The sequence below is a fragment of the Geotrypetes seraphini genome, chromosome 17, assembly GCF_902459505.1.
Source record: "Geotrypetes seraphini chromosome 17, aGeoSer1.1, whole genome shotgun sequence".
Classification (NCBI taxonomy): Eukaryota; Metazoa; Chordata; class Amphibia; order Gymnophiona; family Dermophiidae; genus Geotrypetes; species Geotrypetes seraphini.
The window spans coordinates 17,058,505-17,078,500 of record NC_047100.1 but is presented as its reverse complement, the minus strand read 5'-3'; the positions used below and the strand labels follow the sequence as shown (position 1 = coordinate 17,078,500).

The 19,996-nt window shown below is 43.1% G+C and overlaps 1 protein-coding gene across 2 annotated transcripts in view; it reads left to right on the top strand.

Annotated features, from left to right (window-relative positions):
• The first annotated feature begins 170 nt into the window (after nucleotides 1–170).
• Nucleotides 171–19,996, top strand: part of DNAH12 (dynein axonemal heavy chain 12) — a 451,362-nt gene continuing 431,536 nt past the window's right edge. For both annotated transcript variants that reach the window (XM_033925718.1, XM_033925717.1), the window contains exons 1-4: nucleotides 171–415; nucleotides 5,487–5,644; nucleotides 10,033–10,123; nucleotides 10,543–10,569. In XM_033925718.1, coding sequence (XP_033781609.1) covers nucleotides 5,487–5,644; nucleotides 10,033–10,123; nucleotides 10,543–10,569 — 276 coding nt within the window. In that variant the 5' untranslated portion in view covers nucleotides 171–415. The remainder of the gene's footprint in view (nucleotides 416–5,486; nucleotides 5,645–10,032; nucleotides 10,124–10,542; nucleotides 10,570–19,996) is intronic.

The following is a 19,996-nucleotide window of genomic DNA, read 5'->3' as shown; positions in this document are numbered from 1 at the left end:
ACAACAAAAAGCCTTCCGTTTTAGACGATGGTGGACTTTGAGGAAAAAAAAAAAAAAAAGGCAACCAATTTCAAGTATTTTTTTATTATTTTAATAATTTCCAGCGTAGGAATGAAACGACCGATGAAGAATGCAGAACCGTTTTACGTCGACCTTAGAACGCCAGCTGACGCAATTAGCTGCGGTCACGTGGACGGACACGGACGTTTTTTTTCGGGCCACCTGCATAGCTATAGCAACCAGATTGTTTAATGGGAGGTAGCTGAAGGAACCTCTAGAGCCGGCGCGCGACCTCTGGATTTTTTGGTCGAGAGTGATTTTTTTTTTTTAACGGGTGTTTACTCGGAAGGAGAATACTCTCCCCCCCAAAAAAAAACAACAACAACACATTCATCGTGTTTCTTTATCGGCTGAGGTAAGGCTGGACGTAAAATATTCCAATTTTTTTTTTTTTTTTTTTTTTTAATAAGGAGCGATCATTTTGTCACTAGAAGTGGGTAAAATTAATTCACGTCATTTTACGCTACGTCTAAAGGCAGCCAATGTCATTGGTTTTTGTTTTATTATTATTATTATTGTTTGTGTTAAGTTTCCAAAGAGTTTATGGCTCTGGGATTATGTGAAATAAGAGTTTCACTAACAGCTTTGTAGCAAAGTTTATTATTTTTCTCGCTGGGTTTTGTACTAGTCTTGGACAGATCAAAACAATTATAAAGACGCGCGCTCTTGGGTCCTATAAAGTTAAGCGCTCAGATTTCTGACTAGTTATAGTTCTGAGTGACTTTTTTTTTATATACCCTTTGTAGGATTGTATCCTGTTTCTATCAAAGAACTGTAGTTCCTTTCCATTCTTAAATTTTGCATTGTATTCCGCTTAGCTCTGCTGTGTATATAAATATGGATGGTATCCTGCAAAGCATCAAACTCGGTAACGCCCTCTGCAACGGTGCACCAGAAAATGGCATTGTTTCATTTGAGAGCCAGTCTAAATCTTATTTATAAGGAGAGGCAATGTTTATTTTTCAAAACGTACCTTTTAAAACATAAGCGTTTGGTTTTTAAACAACAAATTTCAAGACTCCTGAGGCACCTGCCTCAGGAGTCTTGAAATGCATGTAGCCTTGAGTCATTACATTACATTACATTACATTAATGGCTTATATTCCGCCTGTATCTTGCAGTTCTAAGCGGATTACATCAAAAAGATAACTGGACATTTCCAGGAAGAGAAATACATTTAAAGACGTTGGACCTAGTCACTGAATGTTTTCATGTTACTGACAATAAAGACCCCTATTGTAACATCTTGACCTTCCCACTTTGTTTTATTGATTTGATTGCTTCCCTGGGGGTTTCCTGGAAAAATGGAACGCTCTCCCGGAGGTTGTCATAGGGGAAAACACCCTCCAGGGATTCAAGACAAAGTTAGACAAATTCCTACTGAACAAGGATATACGCTGGTAGGGCTAGTCTCAGTTAGGGCGCTGGTCTTTGACCAAAAGGGCCGCCGCACTAGCGGACTGCTGGGCGTGATGGACCACTGGTCTGACCCAGCAGTGGCATCTCTTATGTTCTACTTCTAGTAACATAGTAAATGACGGCAGATAAAGACCTGTTTCTGTGACTCCTCTTTTATGACTACTTGTAGGTCTGGGACTTTATTTCTCATCCATACTAAAACAGCAAATGAGAGCACAGCAAACATGGTTTATAAAATTGCTATACTGTTATCACCTGCAAACTTTTTTCTATCCAGGCCAGTCATTAGTATACAAAGTTGAACAGATGTTGCCCTTTTGCCTACTTCTTTATTGATGTTCAGAGAGGGATTTTTTTTCATTCAGTCTATAATTCTGATTCTAGTTTAAGGCGCTCTACTGTAGATTTGCCAGTCTTGTTTTCAAAGATGGTTTGCCCCTTTTTTAATAGTGGACTTCATGTATTAAATAACAAGGTCTAGGAAACTGAAATTCTCTTGTTGATGCTATAAGCACAGAATACAATACAGTCTTTGCCCTTGATCTTTATTAATATTTATATGTCGCTTAAATGAATATAGGTATTCAATTCAAAGTGGTGTACAATGAAAAGTCAAACTTAAACACCTTAGGAGTGTACAGATACCATGAACAATAGTAGCAGTAACTTTTAGGAACTATCGTACCTTGATTCAGAACGAATGCTAGGAAGTTCTTCTTTACCCAGCGTGTGGTGGACACCTGGAATGCGCTTCCAGAGGGCGTGATAGGGCAGAGTACGGTACTGGGGTTCAAGAGGGAATTGGACAACTTTCTGCTGGAAAAGGGAATAGAGGGGTATAGATAGAGGATTACTGCACAGGTCCTGGACCTGTTGGGCCGCCGCGTGAGCGGACTGCTGGGCACGATGGACCTCATGGTCTGACCCAGTAGAGGCATTTCTTATGTTCTTATGATTAATACACCTACATTTCCAACTGTTTGCAGAGACATGTCAGCTAAAGTATTCAGTGAATAGTAGTGCCTTCAGCTTTCTTTTGAATTGTCTGATATCTTTTTCCACCCATAATTCTACTTAGGTAGGGCATTCCAGCACACTGGGGCCATTGCTGAGAACATTCTCGACCTGATGTGTTCATATTTAATGTCTTTGTGGGAGGGAATCTCCAGCAGGAAGTCTTGTGGTGTGTATTTATGGAGTCTGGTGAACAAATATTGAAGTTCCACTGAATGCAAGGCCTTGAATGTGAGCAGCAGAGTCTTGGATTTCACTCTGCTCTCAATCACCAGTGTAATTTTCCTAACAGTGGTGTGCGGTGCTCATCTGCTGTGGCTCTGGCCTTTAATCTTAACATGAAGGATTGAGCGGAATACTTCCTATGCATCTGTCTGCTTGTCATTTATCCCAGACACTTGAAGTCATTTTTAATTCATCCTGGGACATATAGCTGTGTTGTTCATGCCAGTGTTGGTGAACAGCATTGAGTAGTAGTCAGAGGGTTTAATGATTCCCAGTAATCTCTACATAATGTCTTGGATTTTGGTGCTTGACACATAACATACTTCCTGGGACACAATGACGCAGCAAATAATATTTTATTCTTTCTATTCAGTCTTAAATGTGTGATTAACTTACAAGCATAATCATAATAGCTTATTAGCAAACATTAATAGCATAACGATAATATTATTGTATTGTTTAATATTCTAAAGTTTTAATAATTTTGCATGTTTGTTTGTAAACCACCTAGGTTTATAGGCAGTGTATAAATTTTTTAATAAATACAATTCAATCATATTTCCTTCATTTTTGTGATCTTTGAAGTTTATGAGTTACTGAGTTTTAAAGTAGCATCAAAAATGTTTCTTATGTAGCACATTTAAGGCCAACCCTACTTTATCTATCACATGGATAAAAAAGAATAATGAAGCAATTCTGATTCGTCAGCCTTAATACGCACATTAAAGCAACTTCAGAAACATGCAATGACATCGCATTGAATTCCATAAGACAGCGAAACCTGTGATAACACTAATAAAGCATTATGTAAAGAAATGTAAGAACATTTAAGTTCATAAGACTTTACAAAACAATTCCAGTGACATACAATTATAATGACTTTTAGCAATCTGAGATGCTTAAATATTTTCATACATGCATTTGTCATTCCTGAAGTGCTTTTCTTGTAAGCTGGCCCTATAAGATGTGAAAGACTATTCTATAAGCTGGTGCCTGGCGCCTAGTTTATAGAATAGTTGCACTTACATGTGTGATTGGTGCCAATAATTGGCAGTTAGGTTCAATAAGTACCAGGCGCTATTCGATAAAATGTGGCTAAATCGTTTAATATACAGCTGCCAGGGGAGGGGGGTATATGTGTGGGAGGAGCATGGACATGTAAGCATTGCTTGGTGAGATGGTGGTGACAACTTATAGAATACTATCAGTTGTGCACATTGTATGGTGCATTTTAAGTGCATTCACTTATACCACCCATTGACCTGCAGTAAGCAAGCATGTCTAACATTTGAGTTGTTGATTTTATTTGAGGGAATGCTTTGTGCTTTTATCGTTTTAATTTTTGGTGTTCTTTTACTTATGTTGTATGGATTGTAAGCCGCTGTGACTTAACAGTCAGCGGGGTATCAAGTGTGTAAAACATTTGGCATGCCAGTGTGGCTTAATGCTAGTATTCTAAAGCAACTTTAATCCGCCTTTAAGCCACTATGTAATTTGCACTAAGCGTACTCTTTATGTGTCATTTAAAATGAAGCATCAATTTATTGAATTGCTGATATTTTATTTTATACAGCCTTTTGCGCAGTAAGATAGGGCAAAGAAAATTTACTTGACAAATAGCATTCCTTGACTTCTTGCTTGAGTTGTAAAACCAAGATCTGGAAAAATGTGAATTTTGTGGCTGACCTCCATAAATAAAAAATTAACTCCATAACCCCTCAGTTCTTCCTTTTAAAAAAAAACAACAACCCTATTTGTTCTTAAATCATTCATACTTTAGGCCCCCTTTACTAAACCGCGCTAGTGGTTTTTAGTGCAGGGAGCTACGCTGAATGACTCAATGACAATGAAGATGAAAGCGAGGTAATTCAAATCTTGATAAAGCAAAACTCCACCTCACTTTATGAGAAAAGGGAGAATTTTTTTCATTCTTTTAACACTTGCTGAGTTCTATCATCTTCCAATCTATCCAGAAGTAAGACAAACCAGCATCAAAACGGTCCCGTCGGGATGTGCTCAACAATTCTGCCTTCAGAATAAATGATTGAATTATCAGTCGATGCTGGTTTGTCTTACTTCTGGATAGATTGGAAGATGATAGAACTCAGCAAGTTTTAAAACAAAGAAGAAAATTTCTCCCTTTTCTCATTAAGCCACGCTGAATGCCCTGTGCTGCTCCCGACGCTCATAAGAACTCTGAGTATTGGGAATAGTGTGCAGCATTCAGCATGGCTCCCAGCGCTAAAAAACGCTAGTGCGGTTTCGTAAAAGGTGGCTTTAGAATTATTTGCTCTTTCATGCAAGTATTTTATCTTGTGGCTAACAAATGTGGTATTCAGCAATTAGGACATGATCTGTTTCTAAAGAAAAATAGTGCAACAAACAGCTGTTCAATAAATTTAACTTACTGGAAAAGCTTAACAGTATAAATAATAATACATAGGGGTCCTTTTATTAAGGTGCGCTAACCGATTTAGCGCACACTAAATGCTAAGGCATTCATTATATTCTATGGGCACCTTAGCATTTAACACATGCTAATTTTTAGTGTGCACTAAATTGGTTAGTGCACCATAATAAAAGGACCCCATAGCGAGACCAAAAACAAAAGGATGGTGTAAGATTATAACCCAAATAGAAGCAAAAAAAATCCTGCAACAAAGCTTATTAATATTCTGAGCAGTATAAATAATGATTCTGTTTTAAAGTCTGTTCTGTTTTTAGAATGCCTAGTGAATTGCATTTTAAATCTTGTGCTTTGTTTTTAGATGACTTCCTCAAGCTCCACTACTGGGAAGGATTTTTGTGTTCAGTTACCTCCCATTGCTTTTTCTGCTCCATCCACGAGTACAGGGGTTTCAACACAAGATAAACTGATGAAATACAGAAGACAGAAGGAGGAACAAAAGATATTGAACAACATTATGTGAGTTAAACACAGTACAGAATTAAATGAGATTGAAATGTTAAATAAACACTGGCTAAATGGTTTTCATATGAAGAGCTTTTTTAAGAACTCTTAGAGGCCCTTTTACTAAAGTACATTAGGCTACATGGTTTGGCATGTGTTAAAAGCTAATGCAGAAATGCATTAACAGCTTGTGCAGTATATTTACAGTTACTTTGCAGCAATTCACATGCTAAGACTCTTTTATGGAAGGGACGGAACTGGGCAGGGCATAGGTGGACAATGGTTGTGGAAAGTGTTTGGCACTGTGCACTAAGGAGTAAATACTGTGAACTAAAGAGCAAATTCTCAAAACTATGCCATTAGGTGGCTGTAGGTGCCCTACCACCACTTAACAATTGTTGTAATTGGTGCACTTGGTGCACTAATTTTATGCGCTGATTAAAAACCAATTAAAATGATGTTTAAAAAAAATGTAGGTGCAAAAAATGGCACCATTGTCCTGACTAATGAGAAACTTAAGGGTTCCTACGGTCGCTGTAGGTGTGGCTAACACCAGAAGTGGTCTTGGGTGCCTCTATAGATATGATTCTCATGGAAGATAGGTGCCAGAAATGTAGGCCTTTAAAACCCTGGCCTACATTTTCAGTGTCTACCTTTCATGTAGCAGCGATTCTCCAAATGGCATCATTGTATGATTGACATGCGATCAGTTGCTGTTTTGTAGGCTCCCACTAGTGCTGCCCGATTCACAATTCAAATCGGTTCACCGATTCACTTCGGGTGAATCGATTCAAATCGATTTTAAAACAACAACAACAAAAAATCAGCCTCCAGATTGGGTAACTGACCCTCTACCCCTAAAGCAGGAGTAGCAGCGCTGCCTCTTGCTGGCTGCTGCCGCACCTCCTTTAGAGGGTGAGGGTCATTTGGGAAGTGCTAGTGTCTGGCTTCCCCCCCCCGGCCTCCCGTGCACCATTTACCTACTAGCAGCAGCCTGCAGAGAAGATCGCTGGGGCTAGTGATCCCTGCAAGCTGCTATAGGTCTTCAGAGCTGTTTCCTCTGCTGCGGTCCCGCCCCTCCTCTGACTTGTGGTGCAGGGGTTTCAGTCCCTCCTCAAGGGTTGCAATCCATTCGGGTTTTCAGGATTTCTCCAATGAATATGCATGAGATCTATTTGCATGCACTGCTTTCATTGTATGCTAATAGATCTCATGCATATTCATTGGGGAAATCCTGAAAACCCGAATGGATTGTGGCCCTTGAGGAGGGACTTTGACACCCCTGCACCACATGCTCCAGATAAACAGCTAGGAAAGACATTTTGCAGAACTGTTCAATAAACTTTGAAACATAGCCCAGCTTGGAATATATGAGGGTCATTTCATAAATAATGCCCTTTTTTTTTTTTTTTTTTTAATTTACATGTTTGTATGTTTGTTTTTAAAAAAAAAATTTTTTCAAGTATTTCTTTGCAATCCTTCAATATAGTCTCCCTCCTTTGCAATGACCGAGTCCCAATGTCCGGGAAGCTTCATTATTCCATCCAAGACACCATTTTTGTTCAGTTGCCGAATGGCTTGGGTAACGGCCGACGAAAGCTCTTCCAGAAATGCAAAAAACTGTCCACGCATAGATTGTTTCAACTTTGGAAAAAGGTCGAAGTTTGGACTCATGTCTGGACTATAGGGAGCATGAGGTAACACCTCCCAGCTGTATTCGTGTAGTTTTCAAAGACGACATTCCCTATGTGCAGGTGAGCGTTATCGTAAAGAATGAGTGGCCCAGCCAAGAGCAACTGAGTTCGGGTTTTGTGCATTTTTCTGCGCATTTTTTACAAAAAATCACGATAAGAAACTGCTGTGACACTTCTTCCACATGGAACTTTGTCTGTGATGATGATGCCTTCATGATGATGCCTTCATGATCATAAGCAAAAATAATAATTTGTTTAACTTTTGAGCTCATCAAATTTTGGGGGGTCGTGGGAAAGATGGAGCTCTCCACTCGTTGGGACTATGATTTCAGCTCCGGCTCAAAGTCTCTGACCCACGTTTCATCAATATCAACAATGGGATTCAAGAATACCTGACCTTCAATGTCGAATCTTTGTTTCAGCACGGTTGCATTGTCCAGGCCCCATTGCTCAGAAATTTTTCTCTTTTTTTTTTTTTTTTTTTAAATCATTTGTCCGAATTCGGTATACTGGTGTCGGTGGAATCCCTGTGGTTTCAGAAGTTCCTTGCATGTCGCACAATGATCTTGTTGTTCAAGAGCCATCAGCCACGAGTTTCACACATCGTTCATCAGTTGTTGATTTCGGCCTTCCTGGTCTTGCATCATCATCTATGCTCACACGACCACTCCGAAAACAAGTTTGCCCACTGAGAAACTGTACTAAGGTCCACTGTTAACTCACCACAAACTTCACATAACGCACTGTGGATTTCTGTTGGGTTTTTGGCACGTAGAGTTTCAATCATGTAAGACCTCTGATTGTCAACAGACACAGTACCCAAGATACCTGCAGCCTCCATTTACGACACTTGTCACAGCCATACTATGTACACTACAGAGCTCCTAAGCTCACATCCTGCTGCTTCAAGCACTGAAATGAAAGTGAAACAAGGTTTACTGCAATTGCATCATCCACTCTCCAAAGTTGCCAACCTGTGCATTATTTATGAAATGACCCTTATAGCATGGTAGGGCCTAAAGCTATGGAACAATTATTAAACAAATGCTCAATCTGGTGTCCCAACATAAAAAAAAAGGCTTGTCTCAGATCAGCATTGTACAAGTTAAATCCCACTTATATGGCACAGCAAAGCACCCTAAGCTTAGCATCAGTAAGCTATGGTATCACAGGGCAGTCAGAGGCACCTGACTGGAAGCTGCTGTAGCTCAATGTGTGAAAGCTCTGTGCTCATCTTCCAGAGGTCATGGGTTCAAAATCCCAAAGAAGTCCCTCAGCACATATTTTAATTGTGGCATTCTTCCTTGCAGGTGCACTTTGATGATCTCGCAATGAGGTCAGCATTGTGCAGCTGCACACCTCTATTTGCAATGAAGTAGAAGCCATGCTAAGGTCTGTATCTGTTTTTTCTATTTTTACTATTTTGCAAATGGAAGTTCTCTGTGCATTCTCTACATTTATGTCATATGGTTGCATCTCTTGGAAGAATGAGCTCATTGCAGCACTGTTTAGTGAGAAAAAAAAGTGTTGTTTTTGAGCTAGAAGCCTAAAGCTGTGTGTTTCATGTGCTCTAATTAGCAAATAACATTGCTATTTGGCCAGAAAACTAGTAGGTTTGGCATGCAATATGTTTCTATTGATGTGTCCTGTTTTATATGTGGTGGCTTATTAAATGTATTTGGAGCTAAATAAAGCAAAAATAACATCCCAGAACCCTATTTAGAAGATCGCATTGGAAACTTCCAAAGCCTGCCTAAGTCCCATCCCGAGAACTTGCAACTATCAAACTAATGTCTATCTGAAGCCCAAACTACGTTCAAAAGTATACTTCCTTACAATGCCTATAAGACCTAGTTTTACAATTGCTATGCAGCTTGTTAGTTTCCTGTGTAGCACACTGGTAAAAATTACAGCCTAACTCAGTACCTGTGACAGAAAATAAATAAATGAAAACCTTAAAACAGATTTTTTTATTTTTATTTTTTTAAATGGTACATGCCAACTTTTTACAATTATATGAAAATTGATATAAATTTTCCATTTCAATAACATCATTATATCATTAAAACATTGATTGGACGTCTAACTTCCGCCTTAAAAAAAAATAACCAGATTCTGTATAGGGCATCTAAAATCATGGGCGTCCAACTGACGCTGAGCACCGCTCACCATTCTTAGGCACTATTTTACAAAGTGCGTCTAACAAGGATGCCCAAAGTTAGGTGCACTTCGCAGAATTGGGGCCTAGCAGTCTGTATATATTTCAAGACATCTGTATAGTAAAAAGGTATGTGTCCTTCTTGTGTCCTCAGGGAGATTGTATGTATCCTTTGTATATCATCTCGTATCTTATAGGAGAGAACATTGCTTCATGTGATTGCTTATGTTTTTTTTCACTCATTAATAACTTATGAAATTACCATTCATAAATGAGTCAGAACTTACTTTGAAATATAACTGTTTACATTTTACAGTCAAGAATACGGCCTTCTCTTAATTTGTTTGGTTTATGACAACTATTTTGTTATTTCTCTGTTTAGAGTAATAGGTAACATATGTATTTTGTGATCTGCTTAGGTCTTTAGGTAGAATATAAATGATTTAAATAAATAAAAATGGTAATGCTCTCTCTGCAGCATATATAACATGTTATTAAATGAAAGCTTCTTTAGCCAGTTCAGTTTACAATAATTTAAGGTTGCATTTTAGAATTAATGAGGCTATAAAAACCTATGAAGAAACAATGGAAGCAAAGAGGAAGAGGCCACCCTCACCTCCAGAACCAGAGTTACCAGCTACTGTGAGTATTTTAAATTAATTTTAAAAAAACTATATATTTAGCCTTGAGTTTCTTGGGTTTCCAGATGCTAGTCTGAAAATTCTGTTGCAAAAATTTCATTTAAATTAATCAAGTCTAAAAAAAAAATTGTCCCCCCTTTTACTAAGCTGCAGTAGAGGTTTCTACCTTGGCCCAGAGCACTAATGCTCTGACGCTGCTCTGATGCTCACAGTGTAGGAGCATTTAGCACGACTTAGTAAAAAGGAGGGATATAGTTTTATGATTCTGTCAGTGTTTTGTTTTTATTAGAAGTTTTTACATTGAATTTGTAAACCACCTTGAATGATCTGTTGACCAAGGAAACAGTCAGAAAGTAGTAATAAACGAGTGTTTCATTCTTCAGTATGGATAATTGGAACTTGTATTTGTTTTATTTGTAGATGAACAGTGAACAGAAAAAGCAAAGAGTAAGTCATAGTTGTCTTATTAGTTCTTTGCTTCAGGTTTGATGCATTTACAAAAATAATAATGCAACCATAAGAATACAAGATGGTTATCTGAGATTATTTGTGGCAGTCAATAGACAGCATAAAATGCTTTATTGCAGGACAAGCAGGCTGCATATTCTCACATGTGGGTGACGTCATCCACGGAGCCCCAATGCGGACAGCCTCGCTAGCGGATTTGCTTGAAGAACTTGAAAAAGTTAGACCCCTCAGTTCTCAGTTTTCTGTGGAGCCGAGAAGTTGTGTTTTCGACATTCTGCGCTAGATTCGGTTCTACTTCGTGCCTTCTCTCACCGTGGCTTGTGTTTTATTTTCTTCAGGGTCACTGTGTTTCTTGTGCATTTTATTTAAAAAAAAAACTCCGCTCCGATTGAGGTCAGCCCCTCGAGTTCCTCCTCTTCGGAGCGTCGAGCGGCACTGCAGGTACCGCAGAAGAAAAAAGCAGTACCGGTGCCTTCGCTGGATGAGCGAATTGCTGCCGTCCTGCAGGTGCAACTCAAGGAGCAGTTGCAACAGCTCCTTCCTGCACTATTGGCACCGAGCCTTCCAGTCCGGTCTGAGCCACCGGTACCGACGGTGGAGCAGCCTCTATTGTCCGCGTCCACCTTGTCGGTACCGGTCCATTCTGCTTCGTCGGTCTCCATGCCAGTCCTCGCACCGGAACCGAGAGCTCAACACCAGGCTGTTCAGACTTCGGCAACAATGCAGCCCTTAACGTCTCCCGGTACCGTGTCTATGAGGTCAGGTAAGTCGGCACGCAAATCCCGACACCTGGAACCCTCCACACCGGAGTCTCGAGACCGTAGCTCCCACATTAGGGATCCTGATCTGTGGGGTGACTCCGAAGAGCCTTTTCTTTCTGAGGGTGAGTGTTCATCAGATGATGATGATCCTGCTGTTCCTGATCCATCCTCCAGACCAGATTCTACATCTTTCACTTCCTTTCTGAAAGACATGTGTGAATCTCTTTCTATTCCTTTGGAGGCTGAGTCTAAAAAATCCAAAGCATTCCTGGATGCACTGGACTTTGACTAGCCTCCAAAGGAATTTCTCAAATTACCCCTCCATGATATCTTGAGGGAAACCTTTTATAAGAATCTGGAGACTCCTTTGACCATCCCAGGAGCCCCTCGTAAATTGGATTCTCTGTATAAAGTGATACCTATACCTGGATTTGATAAGCCGCAGCTTCCACATGAATCTCTTCTAGTGGAATCTACGCTTAAAAAGTCTGCGGGAGCTAGTGTGTACGCTTCTGTCCCTCCTGGCAGAGAGGGTAAAGTCATGGATAAGTTTGGTAAAAGATTATACCAGAATGCCATGCTGGCTAACAGGTCTGGTAATTATGCTTTTCACTTTTCTTTTTACCTCAAGCATCTTCTCTCCACCATGGCTTCCTTTGAAAAGTACCTCCCTGATCGCAAACGACAGGCATTTCACCAGTGCTCGTCCTCTCTCTTCCAGCTACGCAAGTTTCTGGTTCGATCAATTTATGACACATTCGAACTTACCACCAGAGCAACGGCCATGTCTGTGGCCATGCGTCGCCTTGCTTGGCTCAGAGTGTCGGAGCTTGATGTCAACCATCAAGATCGACTGGCTAATGCTCCATGCCTGGGGGATGAACTCTTTGGTGAATCCATGGACTCTACCACCCAAAAGCTCTCCGCCCATGAGACTCGATGGGATACTCTTCTGAAAACAAAGAAGAAGCCTCCACCTGCCCGGCCTTTCAGACAACAATCGGCCTATCAACGCCGTTATGTGGCTCGCCCCTTGCCATTAGCACCCCAACAACCTAGGCGTCAACGTCAGCAACAGCGACAAACCCCTAGGCCACCACAGCAGCAACCGGCGAAGCCACCTCCACAGCAAAAATCTACTCAGCCCTTTTGACTTAGTTCTCCAGGGCATAGCCAGTTTTCAGCCATCTGCCCACCTGCCTCAACCTATAGGTGGCCGTCTTACCTTTTTCCTCAGCCGTTGGGAGATCATCACCTCGGATCAATGGGTCCTCAACATCATCCGTCACGGCTACTCCCTCAACTTTCAGACTCTTCCTTCCCAAAGTCTGCCAAAAGAGTCTGCTTTGAACACTCCTCAATCCGCCCTTCTTCTCCAAGAGGTTCAATCCCTCCTTCTTCTAAACGCCATAGAGGAAGTTCCTCTTGCTCAGAAGGGGCAGGGATTCTACTCCCGTTATTTTCTGGTCCCCAAAAAAACAGGAGATCTCAGACCCATTCTAGATCTTCGCGATCTCAACAAATGCTTGGTCAAAGAAAAATTCAGAATGCTCTCTTTGGCCACTCTTTATCCTCTTCTCACTCAAGGCGACTGGCTATGCTCCCTCGATCTCAAAGAGGCATACACTCACATACCGGTCAATCTGACCTCCAGACAGTACCTCCGCTTCATGATCAACCACTGTCATTACCAATACAAGGTGCTACCCTTCGGTCTTACCTCCTCTCCAAGAGTGTTCACCAAATGTCTGATTGCGGTGGCTGCTTTCCTCCGCTCTCACCATCTTCAGGTCTTTCCTTACCTGGACGACTGGTTAATCAAGGTCAATTCATCTCAGACAGTACTCCTGGCCACCAACCAAACCATCCTTTATCCCAGGACAAGCAGGCATGATATTCTCACATGTGGGTGACGTCATCTACGGAGCCCCAGCGCGGACAGCTTTTCAAGCAAACTTGATTGAAGTTTCAAGTTTGCACACTGCACCACGCATGTGCATGCCTTCTCGCCCACTAGAGGGCGCATCCCACCTCGTGGTCCTCAGTTCAATTTTTTCCGCGGAGCCAGGGCACGGGGCATAAAGTCAGAGCGATGGCAGCCTCTGTGGCTTTCCTCCGTTCTACGCCTGTGGAGGACATTTGCAAGGCTGCTACTTGGTCTTCGGTTCATACATTCACCTCCCACTACTGTCTGGACTCTCTGTCCAGGAGTGACGGCCGCTTTGGCCAGTCGGTGTTACGTAATCTGTTTTCCTAAATTGCCATCCTCCCACCTGCCCTTTTTTGGTTGGCTTGGAAGTCACCCACATGTGAGAATATCATGCCTGCTTGTCCTGGGATAAAGCACAGTTACTTACCGTAACAGGTGTTATCCAGGGACAGCAGGCATATATTCTCACAACCCGCCCTCCTCCCCGGGGATGGCTTCTTTGCTAGTTATGGAACTGAGGACCACGAGGTGGGATGCGCCCTCTAGTGGGCGAGAAGGCATGCACATGCGTGGTGCAGTGTGCAAACTTGAAACTTCAATCAAGTTTGCTTGAAAAGCTGTCCGCGCTGGGGCTCCGTAGATGACGTCACCCACATGTGAGAATATATGCCTGCTGTCCCTGGATAACACCTGTTACGGTAAGTAACTGTGCTGTTTCTACAACTTTTGGGGTTCGAGATCAATCTACCCAAATCTCATCTCATCCCCACTCAGACTTCAATTCATTGGAGCGGTGCTAGACACAGTCCTCACGAGAGCGTTCCTGCCGTCCAACCGTCTTCAAACTCTTCAATCTCTATGTCGGCAGGTGCTTCCACAACGTTCCATCTCTGCCAAGCAAATGATGATACTCTTGGGTCACATGGCCTCCACAGTTCATGTCACACCCTTCGCACGTTTTCACCTGCACACTCCTCAATGGACCCTAGCTACCCAGTGGTCCCAAGCGACGGATCCTTGCTCACGACACATATTTGTGACATCATCTCTTCGTCAGTCTCTACAATGGTGGTTGATGTCCTCAAATCTCTCCAGAGGTCTTCTGTTCCAACTACCTCCTCATCAACTTGTCATCACCACCGACGCCTCCCCTTATGCCTGGGGAGCTCATTTGAACGAATTCCAAACTCAAGGACTTTGGACAGCTCAGGAAATGAAGCATCATATCAATTTCCTGGAACTCAGAGCGATGCTTTATGCCCTCAAGGCCTTCCAACATCTTCTCTTTCCTCAAGTCCTCCTGCTGTGCACAGACAATCAAGTTGCGATGTACTACATCAACAAGCAGGGTGGGACAGGCTCTCGCCTCTTGTGCCAGGAAGCCCAGAAGATTTGGGCTTGGGCCACAGATCACCAATTATTCCTGAAAGCTATCTACATTCAGGGAGAACAGAATTCCTTAGCGGACAAACTCAGCAGAATTCTCCAACCTCACGAGTGGACTCTCGATCCTTTAACTCTACAGTCCATCTTCGCTCAGTGGGGCACTCCTCAGATAGACCTCTTTGCAGCTCCTCAAAATCACCAGCTGCCCCTCTTCTGCTCCAGACTCTACTCTCCTCACCGTCTGGCAGCGGATGCTTTTCTCCTGGATTGGTCCAATATGTTCCTGTATGCTTTCCCTCCGCTACCTCTCATGTTACGAACCTTGTTCAAGCTCCAGAGGGGGAACAGGCCACCATGATTCTCATCGCTCCATGATGGCCCAGGCAACATTGGTTCTCCCTTTTACTTCAACTCAGTTCCAGGGAGCCTATGCTTCTTCCACTGTTTCCTTCTCTGCTTACACAACATCAGCAGACCCTTCTACATCCCAACCTCCAGTTTCTGCACCTGACAGCTTGGTATCTCTCGGGCTGACTTCTCATGATACTCTTTTGTCTCAGCCCGTTCGTTCTATTCTAGATGCCTCCAGGAAACCGGCCACTCTACAATGTTACCATCAGAAGTGGACACAATTTTCTTCCTGGTGTCTTCTTCATCATCATGATCCCACATCCCTTGCAGTGGAGACCTTGTTGGATTACCTTCTTTCTTTGTCTGACTCTGGTCTCAAGTCTACTTCCATCCGAGTCCACCTCAGTGCTATTGCTGCTTTTCATGAGCCAGTTCATGGAAAACTCCTTTCAGCTCATCCTTTGGTTTCCAGATTCATGCGGGGTCTTTTCAATGTGAAACCACCTCTTAAAGCTCCCCCTGTAGTCTGGGATCTCAATGTGGTTCTCTCCGCCTTGATGAAGCCTCCGTTTGAACCCTTGGCTACGACTCCTTTCAAGTTTCTCACTTGGAAAGTGGTCTTCCTTATTGCTCTAACCTCTGCCAGGAGGGTCAGTGAGCTACATGCACTAGTTGCGGATCCACCTTTTACTATTTTTCATCATGACAAGGTGGTTCTGCGTACACATCCAAAGTTTCTCCCGAAGGTTGTCTCTGAATTCCATCTCAACCAATCCATTGTTCTACCTGTCTTCTTTCCGAAACCTCACTCTCATTCTGGAGAACAGGCTCTGCATACTTTGGACTGTAAGCGGGCTTTAGCTTACTATTTAGAGCGCACTAAACCCCACAGATCATCTCCCCAACTCTTTCTGTCCTTTGATCCGAATAAATTGGGACGTCCTGTTTCTAAACGTACGTTGTCAAATTGGCTTGCAGCGTGCATTTCATTCTGTTATGCTCAGTCCGGACTGACACTGGAAGGTTCTGTCATGGCCCATAGAGTTAGAGCTATGGCAGCATCTGTGGCTTTCCTCCGTTCTACTCCGATTGAGGAAATCTGCAAAGCTGCTACTTGGTCCTCAGTTCATACTTTTACATCTCACTATTGTCTGGATGCATTCTCCAGACGGGATGGACACTTCGGCCAATCTGTTTTGCAAAATTTGTTTTCCTAATGGCCAACCTTCCCTCCATCCCTCTTTTTGTTAGCTTGGAGGTCACCCATCAGTCAAGAATATGCTGCCTGCTTGTCCTGGGATAAAGCACAGTTACTTACCGTAACAGGTGTTATCCAGGGACAGCAGGCAGATATTCTTGCGTCCCACCCACCTCCCCGGGTTGGCTTCTTAGCTGGCTTATCCTAACTGGGGACCGCGCGCCTCCGTCGGGCGGGAAGGCACTCGCGCGTGCGCGGTGCGGCCTGCTAGAACTTTCCAAATTCTTAGAGTGCAATCACTCTAAAATTGTCCGTACCGGGGCTCCGTCGGTGCCGTCACCCATCAGTCAAGAATATCTGCCTGCTGTCCCTGGATAACACCTGTTACGGTAAGTAACTGTGCTTTCTGTAGCCTCTTCTTTGATCAAATCCAGTCCGGTTGATGTTTTTGCCACAGTCCCTCCTGGCAGCTGGAGCAAGCACTTGGACAAGCGTGACCATCATCTACATCACAAGTTACTGATGTCATGCTACAATTTGCCCACTTTTCTTTGCACTTTTTATCCTAAGTGGCATACACTTCTCCCTCCGGATTTGCGGAGGATAGGGGCAGAGCCGGACCGCGAATGGTGAAATACCGCGAATATCTTCTGGTCCAGCTCTGACCCACCCCCGCCTCCCTCCTGCCTTCCCCCGGCATCCCGGCCTTACCTGGTGGTCTAGCGGGCTTTCGGGGCAGGAGCGATCTTCCTACACTCCTGCCCTGTGCAGATCGCCAATAGGAAATAGCTGCCGTGAGTTCCCCTAGTCTCTCGAGACTACAACGGGAACTCCCCACAGCCATATTATATTATATAGATGTTGTACTTAACTTAAAAGGCAGTGCTGTAATTTCATTTTCCAAGTCAGGAGTGAGAGTCTGGTAGAATGAGTATGATGGTAAGAGTCTATAATGCTGGGTTTTTCCCAAAAACTAATCAATTCACCAAGTGTTACTTAATCCAAAAGTGCTCCAAAAACAAAGTGTCCATGAAAACTTCTCAAACGACCTAAAGAAAAACATTAGAAAAACGTGTACCACTAACTAATCTGGTGTTTTGACCTATCTGTTTATCCCCCTCAATAAAAGTATATAATGGGTCTAAAAACCCTCCTATCTGGAGTTCCGAGGGTAATTTTAAAAAGCATTAATCAAAGTTATTTTTAGTGGTTTTTAGACCTATTATATACTTTTTTTTTTTTTGGGGGGGGGGAGAATAAACAGATAACTTAAAACGCCAGATTAGTTTGTGTGTGTGTGTGTTTTTTATATACATGCATATTTATTTATCTATTTACTTACTTGCTATTTACCTTTTTTTTTTTTTCTCTCTCTTGTTCAGTATTGTTTGTTTTGCTATGTATATACTAGTGCTGCCCGATTTCTGATTTGAATTGATTCACTTCGGGTGAATCGATTCCCTTTTTTTTTTTTTTAGTCAAGGTTTGTTTATTAAAGTTTTACAAAAATACAGAATAAGGATGAACATATCCAGCACATGAAGAATATGCGGTACAACAAACAGATGAATGAGCAAGCATATGTTAAACCTAAGAATAAATGCTCTAGTAAATAACAATTCAAAACTAACACAAGAGTGTACCTCTTAGCTAATATTGGCATCCGGATAAATACAAGCAAGCATGAATCTAGTTAAAACAATATAAATAAAGGAAAAATATCAATGGACATTGAGTAAATGAAATGACAACTCCAAATCAATACATGAGAAAAACAATGTAATAATTATAACAAGAATTAGAGGGGAAAAATGGAGAGAATCGATTCCCTTTTTAAAAAAATCGGCCTCCCTGATTCAGTGCCCATAGATTGGCTGCTGTTGCTTCGGGGTGGGGTTACGCGTGGCATGGATTGTATCTGAAGTGTGTGAGTGGGTTTTGCTCTCGTCTTCTCCCTTCCTCTTTAGGGAGAGAGCTGGTAGATGATAGGTGGGTGGTCATGCGGGCGGGTTAGTTCCCCCACGTCCTATGGTGGCTCGTGGCTAGTGAGGGAATCGGTGGGCGAATGAAGGTTAGGCCCCCTTCTACTAAACCGCACTAGTGGTTTGTATCACCGGGAACCGCGCTGAATGCTCCTGACTCTCATAGAGTTCCAAGAGCGTCGGGAGCTGCACGCAGCGTTCAGCGCGGCTCTCGGTGATAAAAACCACTAGCGAGGTTTAGTAGAAGGGGTTCTAGGTTAGAAACGGTTCCACGTCCCCTCCTCTCATCTGTCACCGGTGAAGAAACCCACGAAGGAGCAGGATGAGTCATGATATGCCTCTGTGATATGGTCATATTTTTTCAGTGAGTAGACGAGTCTCAGGGCTGTATTTTGAGATCTCGACTAGAGAATGACACGGGGAAAAAATCTGTCCCCGTCACCGGCCCACCATCCTCTGCACCGCCCCGTCACCGCCGTTCCCTTCACCGCCCTGTCACCGTCATCCCTTTCACCGCCCCGTCACCGCCACTGCCATCCCATTCACCGCCCCGTCACCGTCCCCGCTGCATCCATATAAGCCTTAGTACTGTAATATTTAGCTTATTCCTTTCTTATAAATCAAAGTTCCTGCTGCTGAACTAGAGAAAGAGATGTTCAGCTGGCAGGGCTTTGTTTATAAATTTTTATCAACACAACTAAAGCAAAAAATAAATAGAATTTTTTTTCTACCTTTGTTGTCTGGTTTCTGCTTTCCACATCTTCTCATTCAATTCCTTCCATCCACTGTGTATCTTCTCTCTGCGTCTTCCATTTGCTGTTACTGTGCCTCTCCCTTCACTCCCCCCCCCCCCAATTGGTCTAGCACCCATCTTCTTCCCTCCGCTCCCCCATAGTCTGGCAACTGTCTTCTTCCCATTCTGTCTTCCACATTTCCCTTCAGGGTCTGTTCCTCTCCACCCTCCTTCAATGTCTGTCCTATTCCTTTCCACCACCACCCTTCCCTCCCTCCTTTACCATCTGTTCCTTTCTACCACCCTTCAGCTCCTCTCGCGTGGCCTATCTATCTACCTTCCTCCCTCTTATTTTCATGGCACGTTACAATGTAATTTGTGCAAGCCACTGGAGCCTGCGAGCTTGGTCCCTGTCCCATCCCCACAAACCATCTCCCTTCTGTGCTCCTATTTTCCCCATTTCTAATATCTCCCCTATGTATCTGCCATTGCCCCCCCCCCTGTGTCCATATACCATCCCCATGGCATGTCCCCTTTATGTCTCTGTCCCTATGCCCCATGCACATAATTTCCCCTCTTTCTGTTACCTTCCTGTGTCCAGATTTCCCCTATCTTCCTCTTCCATACCAGTGTGTCTCTTCTTTTCAACCCCATCTAGCTTTTTTCCCTCTTTCTTCCCCCCCCCCCCTGCTTCTAGCATCTGGCTCACCTGCCTGTCCTTCCCTTTCTTTCCTGCTGTGGATTTTTCTTCCGTTTTCATCCCCTTGGCCCAGAATCCTTTTCCCTTTCACTCCCTCCTTCCAATTTGAGCCGGGAACACTAGCGATCGCACGGTCCCCGCAGCCACTACCTGCCTGCCCAATCGATTCTAGTGTTTAGCCAGCTCTCTCCCTTCTCCTCACCTTAATTTATAGGTTTTCTTTTTCGGCGACCCGCACGCTATCAGAGAGCCGCGCACGCGCGGCTGCTCAGTGTTCAATCTTCTGCTCTGCTGCAACTTCCTGTTTCCGGTTGCGTCAGAGCAGAAGATTGAACACTGAGCAGTCGCGCGTGCGCGTCGCCGAA